General features: G+C 45.0%; 1 protein-coding gene across 8 annotated transcripts in view; it reads left to right on the top strand.

The window, feature by feature from the left end:
• SPIDR (scaffold protein involved in DNA repair) overlaps positions 1-7,671 on the top strand; it is a 285,222-nt gene that overhangs the window by 237,694 nt on the left and 39,857 nt on the right. For 6 of the 8 annotated variants that reach the window (XM_012183635.5, XM_060393380.1, XM_060393382.1 and 3 more), the window contains one exon: positions 6,565-6,705. The exons of the other annotated variants lie outside the window; for them this stretch is intronic. In XM_012183635.5, coding sequence (XP_012039025.3) covers positions 6,565-6,705 — 141 coding nt within the window. The remainder of the gene's footprint in view (positions 1-6,564; positions 6,706-7,671) is intronic. 8 annotated transcript variants of the gene reach the window in all.

Here is a 7,671-nt window from a genome sequence, read left to right as displayed (position 1 = left end):
GGCTGTCCAGAGGGTCTTTGTTTGGCGAGGATGTGAGTTGCAGAGTCAGATAAGAACCAGCTTCTGGAGTAGCAGTGAGTGCACGGTGGACTCTCCCGTCACACATAAGCATTGTAGCTGCAGAAACTGAACAGCAATCATTTGAGCTTTTGGAAATTGTCCTAAGGGCACACAGCAGATGGAGGACATTCCATCTGTGGAATCATGGAAACCTACTATGTCTCAGTAAGAACAGCGAGTCTGTGGCTCTTGCGCCCTGACCCACTTCCTGCCAGCTGCTGCTGCTCTAGGCTCTGCTCCAGGGGCGCAGACAGGGCCCAGTCCAGCACTCGGTCTCCCTCTAGGAGGGCTGTCCACCACATCCCTCATCCCCAGGCCTCTGTTGAGAGGCTCCACCCCAAGTGTGGGGGGCCAAGAGTACCTCGGGTGAGGGGCTCGCCCAGAAGACCAGCGCCCACCAGCACACATGCTGGGGCAGAGGCATCTATGCAGGTGGAGGGTACTGCCCAGAGGGAGGTGGTGCCCAAGAGTGAAGGGAACGGGATCTGGAAGAGCAGTTCACAGCGTGCTTCAGGCAGATGACAGAGCCACGAGCAGGTAACAGAGAGCATCAGGGAAAGAGCCGAGGGCCGCCCCGGAATCGCTGTCAGATGTGAGAGGCAGGAGGGGTGTGCTCAGGAGCAGTCAGAGCACTCACGGCGAGATGTGGATGCAAAGCTCACTGCCCTGCAGGCCTCCACACCGCCTCTATCCCCACACTGGACAGTCAGCTTCTTGACCCATGGACAAATCTTATAGCCAGTATCAATGTCTTATAGCCACAGCATATTAAAGAAAATGTCACATGTGTGGAATTTTAACACTAGTATCTTTAAGATAGATAGGGCATTCTTCTGGTTTCCACCTGCCAAATAACCACTCCTGAACAGAGTAGTGCATCAGGTGAGGGGACAAGGGTTTCCTGGTGTTCTTGGGTATAAAATACTATATTGCAAGGAAAATTGATCACACTAATAATTATATATGATTTTGGTGTATTTTTTCCTCTGAAGACCTGACAAAGTAAATTTTAGAAAAATTATCGCTAGCAGCATTTTGGTGATGATTTTCAAGGAATACCTATTAATATATTTGAATATTAATGTTTGGTAAAACATAATTTGATTGCTAAGTAATGTCTGATTCTTTGCGACCCTGTGAACTGCAGCATGCCAGGCTCGCTTGTCCTTCACTGTCTTCTGGAGTTTGCTCAAACTCATGTGCATTAAGTCAGTGTTGCCATCCAACAGTCTCATCCTCTGTTGCTCTTCCTCCTCCTACCCTCAATCTTTCCAAGCATCAGGGTCTTTTCCAATGAGTCAGCTCTTTGCATGAGGTACAGAAAGTATTGGAACTTCAGCATCAGTCCTTCCAATGAATATTCAGTGTTGATTTCCTTTAGGATTGACTGGTTTGATCTTCTGGCTGTCTAAGGGACTCTCAAGAGTCTTCTCCAGCACCACAATTTGAAAGCATCAATTCTTCGGTGCTCAGCTTTTTTTTTATTTTTGTTGAAGCGACTGCAATTAAACAGTAATAACTCCGACCTGTCCCTCATCAGGTCCCTTGGTACCATGTCAGCAGACTGTTAATTTGAAAGTGTTTAGTACAGCAGAAACCAATACAACACTTAAAACTGTACTCCAATTAAGCAAACCCCAAAGCGAATGGAATTAAGACTCCCACCAAACAGGGTCAGCCTGAATACTGGTAGACTTTCACTTTCAAGTATAATATTTATAGTTTTTCGGATCCTCTAATTGTTATGCCTTTAGACTGTGCTGCCATATGTGGCTGTTTACATTTAAATTAATTACAGTTAGGTAAAACTTAAAATTCAGCTCCTCACCCACATTAGCTGCATTTGAAGCCTGCGTGGCTGCCACAGTAGCTGCAGGGCCACCCGTCAGCATGGTTTTTGAGCCCACACGCTGCTACGGGCTGCCGTTCTCTGCTTTGTTCCTCACTCCCACTGTGTGTTCATCTGGTCTACCTGTCTTGAAATAAGGAGTTTAGCTCCATTTCTGGCTAATTTCTTAGCCTGGTAATTTCCCACTTTTGTACATTTAAAAAGAGGTTTATGTTAAATATGTTTATATGTTCATTTTATCTTATTGTTAAGAGTTCTCTTATGTAACATTATGTGGTCTTGGGCAAGACCCCAAAACCTTCTGATCTTCAGTTCTCTGTATGCTGAGTGAGGGTGAGAATAGTCACTCCCTCAGAGGCCATGTAAGGCTAAAACAGTGCCCGTGGAACAGGGCCTGGCACCCACCACCCACTGTCAGAATGATGCGCTTCTAACCCATGCCCACTCGAGAAAGTTAACATTTGTTATTTTAAGCTTCCAACTTGTAGAATGACTTGCTGTGTAGCAATAGATAGCTAATCGAATAACCAGTCAGTGAGGCAGACAAAAACAGTTAGTGCAGGAACACAAGACTTGAAAAATACACTTAAATAACTTGACTCACAGATCTCATACAGAACCATCTTTAACAACTAGCACATGTGCATTCTTCTTGGTTGATATTGTCTTAAAAATTGATTGTGTGCTAGGCCATACAGCAGATCTCTACAAATGTAAGACAACCAGCATATTCTTTCACTGTAGTGCAATTAAATTAGAGTTAATGGCAAAAATATGTGCATTTTCAATCCCTATAGAAAAAATTTTAAATACTTCCAAATAATTCCTAGATCAAAGAAATAATAATGGAAAAATATTAATTAAAAATAATAATTAAAAATACCTAGAACTGATGAATAATCGTAAAAATACTAAATATCAAATTTTACGTGATATCGTTAATTTAATACTTAGAAGAAATGTTATAGTCTGAGCTCATTTTAGAATGAGAGGAGGTTCAAAATTAAATGAGCCAAGCCTCTAACATAAAAAGCAATTTAAAAATAGTAGGATAAATACAAAGAAAATAGAAGGAAGGAGATTATAAGCATAAGGGTAGAAATTAATGACGTGAACTGAGTAAACAAAGCCAAGAGTTGGTTCTTTGAAATGATATAATAATAATTCAATGAAAAAACTCGTAAAGAGAGGAGACACGATATAAATAAGCACAACTGAAAAGGGAAGATATGAGGATCAGCCCTATCAGTTAGAGGTGCAGTGAGAGGGCATTGTTCTGTCTTTATGCCAATAAACTTGAAAATGTAAACAAAATGGATAAACGCCTAGAAAAATATAACTTACCAGAAAATCCCCAAAAGTTCAACTATTATTCAAGAAATTAAGAGTTAAAGTCTTCCCAGGTAAAGAAAGCACGATAGCGAAGTCATTTTATTACTAAATCCTTTCAAAGTCATGTGTCAGAAAACACATGACTCTAGTCATATACAAAGTTTTCACATGAAAAAGGAATTCCTGTCAGCTCATTATATGAAGTGGATATAAAGAATCCTGATACCAAATCTGAGAGAGAAAATTAAAGGTCCATATCACTCATGGGTATAGATAACAAGTCTGAATACATAGCAGAATCGTTGCTCTTTCTTGGGAGTAAAAAATTGGTTTCATACTTGGTAAACTGTCATTGTCATTTACCACATTAGCAAAGGAGATGAAAACATAGTCTTTTCATTGACTACAAAAAATGCATTATATAAGCTCTAAGACCCATTCATGATTTTTAAAATTTCTCAGTAAACTAGGAATCTTTAACCTGATGAAAAATCTACCACCAAAAAAAAAAAAAAAAAAACAACTGAGGCTACATATTTTCTTTAAAACCAAGAGCACAGTGAGGATGCCATGCCACTGCCTCTGCTCACTGTGGCACTGAAGACGTTCGAGGGCAGTCAGAAGAAATGATGCAAAAAGAGCATGGGGCTGGGAGGCGGGCGCTTTCCTTATGCACAGACCAGATGGTAACATGAACCTTACACTAGAAGTGTCGTGAATAGTAAACTCCATTCAGTTCAGTTCAGTCGCTCAGTCGTGTCCGACTCTTTGCAATCCCAGGAATCACAGCACGCCAGGCCTCCCTGTCCATCACCAACTCCCAGAGTTCACTCAGACTCACGTCCATCGAGTCCATGATGCCATCCAGCCATCTCAGCCTCTGTCGCCCCCTTCTCTTCCTGCCCCCAATTCCTCCCAGCATCAGGGTCTTTTCCAATGACTCAACTCTTCACATGAGGTGGCCAAAGTACTGGAGTTTCAGCTTTAGCATCATTCCTTCCAAAGAAATCCCAGGGCTGATCTCCTTCAGAATGGACTGGTTGGATCTCCTTGCCCTCCAAGGGATTCTCAAGAGTCTTCTCCAACACCACAGTTCAAAAGCATCAATTCTTCAGTGCTCAGCCTTCTTCACAGTCCAACTCTCACTTCCATACATGACCACAGGAAAACCATAGCCTTGACTAGACGGACATTAGGATTGATGAATTACAGGAGCTGATTGTACTTTCCATCCATTGGCCACCAAGAAAAACACAGTCTAAAACAGCAAGCACAGCCATGCGCAGTCTAGTCACAGACCTGACAGGTGGAGCACGGGCTGTACAGAGAACCATGTTCTAAAAACTGGCCTGAGCACCCCTCCCTTCCCCCAAGGCAGGACGGACTCCTGGTGCCAGCCAGAGCGCCCTTCCTGCTCACAGCCCCAGAGCTCACCCCCTACCATCTCCTTACAGTGAGAATATTCAAGCTACTGCAGTCACCCCCAGGGTACTGCCTCCCTGCGAAGGCGTTTGTGTTCCCTGAATGTGATGTAATTTATGGGAAACACCTCTTGATTCAGGAAAAACAAGTTGACCAAGGGCCTTTGTGTGCAGACCTGCAGTGGTTTTTGGAGCTTGCTGGTCAAGGGCAGGGAACGCTGCAGTGCCTGGGGCTCCTGGGTGCTCCTCAGCCCGCCCCCACTGGGAGTGTGCTGACCACCATCACCCCCACCCCCCGGCTCCCGTCCCCGTGGGCCAGGGGCACAAAGCCGCCTGTGAGAGCAGAGCAAGGCGGGCGGGGGTGTGTGCTGCATGTGAACACAGTGAGGAGAATAGTAGGGGGGCCTGAGTGCCTCCCTCCCCCTCAAGGCAGGACGGACTCCAGGCAGAAGAATAAACAGGAGCACCCTTCCTGGGTCATCTCTGACATGGGCAAACGTCAGAGCAGGTTTAAGGCAAGGGTAGGATCCCGTTTCCCACCTCCCCCTTCTCAGCACAAGCAGTCAGCAATTCTCTCTAGTTTCAGGTAGCTCTGAAATATAAACATTACCATATGCAGAATAGATAGCTAGTGGGAAGTTGCTCTGTGCCCTGAGGAGATCAACCCATTGCTCTGTGGTGACCTAGTGGGGTGGAATGGGGTGGGACGGGGAGGGAGGTTCCAGAGGGAAGGGATATATAAACACTTATGGCTGATTCCCATTGTTGTATGGCAGAAACAAACACGACACTGTGAAGCAATTATCCTCCAATTAAGACAAAAAATTCTAGTCTTAAAAAGCAGATCCTTTTGGATTCTGTGGGAGAAGGCAAGGGTGGAATGATTTCAGGGAAGCATTGAAACATGTATATCATCATAAATGTGAAATAGATCGCCAGTCCAGGTTCGATGCATGAGTCAGGACGCTCAGGGCTGGTGCACTGGGATGACCCTGAGGGATGGGATGGGGAGGGAGGTGGGAGGGGAGTTCAGGATGGGGAACACATATACACCCATGGCTGATTCATGTCAATGTATTTCAAAAACCACTACAATATTGTAAAGTCATTAGCCTCTAATTAAATAAATAAATTAAAAAGCAGATCCGTGGAGGTTTTTGCATACATCTTGACTTCATATGTGTTAACGGTAATGCAGAGCAGTGTGAAATGCCCCAGGGGTCGGTCAGGCGACCGATGGCGTGGGAGTGGGTGTAGGACCCCCTGCCCTGCCCTCTCACAGCTGGCAGATGGAGCCTGGTCACTCAGCCCTGCCTCAGCCTGAGTTAGACTAGGAGCAGAGGAGCAAGTCAGGGCAAACTGAAGGGCTTCCCTCCTAGAGGCTCTGCCTTGCGGAATGGTCAGGGGACAAAACCACAGGATAGGTGTAACACGGAAGCGTGTGCTGTCTTCATCCCTGCCTTCACGCAGCGGGTTGCTCCAAACAGGACAGGATCGTGAGAGACCGTGCCTCAGTGCTGAGCATCCATACAAAACATAAATGTTCTGTTACGGCAGACAGGGTAAACAAGGGAAAAGGGGCTACTCTGCGTCTGGCAATGATAAAATACTTGATTTGAAAGGTGGTCTCAGTGTGCTGTTGTAAAGCACATTGGGTTTAGGGAGTAGTTATCTTCCTGAAGAGAATTCTGTCTCCTACTGTTTTCTGTGGCTGGTGGCCCACACACTTGCTGGTACACAGCTAAGAAGTGCATGTTTTAGTTCAGTATTGTTCATTTATCCTGGTTCGCCTATTTAGGAAGATGCCTACAGTGGATTTCTGTTGCAGAAGAAGGAAAGTCTGGTCTCTGTACCGAATCAAAACCTGTTTCCTAAAGAGCAAATGTGGATGCTTTTTTGTAGAGTCTGCCTTCTTGTGCAAGATGCCCTTGGACTCTTCAGTGAGGTGCACTTGGAGGGCGACATACTGAAGGACAGGCAGCTGGAGGGGAAGTGCTGCAGGCTGTCAGGCATGAAGGTTCTGCAGAAGGTCACCAGAGCAAGGTGAGACATCTGTACGCTTATTTTTAAAAACAAACTAGGCCCGAAAGTTTGCCTCTAAAACAAGGGCCGGAGTTGGGTTAAGCCCATAAAGTATTTCTGAGAGAAACGTTATAAGTGACAACAGAAATAATGCTGCAAGTTTAGTGATTCACAATTTTATTAAGATTAGGATTAAAAATGCTATATATGTGTCTTTTAATTCTAAAGTTTTTTCTATGTATTATCTATACTAATAAGGTAGCTTTGCATGAGTCAGTTTATATGAATGAAAGTACAACTTTATGAAAAGGCATTTCAAAACTCTTATTTTGCCGTGTTTTTTGCTTTCCATGGCAAGAAAGCATATTTTTTGTCGAGTTGCATGGCACCTCACCCCTTGATGTTGTTTTGGATAGGAATGGTACATGGATCTGGCCCAGCGGTTCGTTGTTCCATTCCAGTAATCATCTTAGTCTTGAGTTAGGGGAAAGAAGAACATTTTTAATGGAACTATTCAGTCATGTAGAGAATGGTAAACAGTGAATTTGGGGGTTTCTCATTGGAGCCTCTTTCCTCAAACAGCATGTCATTGTAGGTCTTGATGTCGGTGTTTTGCTGGAGTAACGTCTGAGCTTGTCACACTGTCTGAGGGAGGGCAAGCCCATCATGTGCACTTGCGGTCCGACTTAGAGCCGGTTGGAAGCCAGTGGTCTGCTTTGCAGCGGTCTGCATTGCAGCCGTCTGCTGTGGTCTTCCTAAACTTTGAGCATTGCCGAGCATTCCTCCGCCCGACCTCCATCCACAGTCCGCTCTCCCATCCTGGCTCTGTGCCTCATCTGTCTTTCACATGGCACCGGGCAGGTGAGCAGTGGCTCCACCCAGGACCCTGCTTTCCTGAAGGACAGACCCCCTGTGAGCCCTGCATTGATTCACGCACGTTTGTCTTGTAGCAGGTACTTCTGCCTGTTTGTGGAAAGGTGGCTGTAT

Source organism: Ovis aries, chromosome 9, assembly GCF_016772045.2.
Source record: "Ovis aries strain OAR_USU_Benz2616 breed Rambouillet chromosome 9, ARS-UI_Ramb_v3.0, whole genome shotgun sequence".
NCBI lineage: Eukaryota > Metazoa > Chordata > Mammalia > Artiodactyla > Bovidae > Ovis > Ovis aries.
The sequence above is the reverse complement of the archived record's forward strand: the minus strand, read 5'-3'. Positions and strand labels throughout refer to the sequence as shown.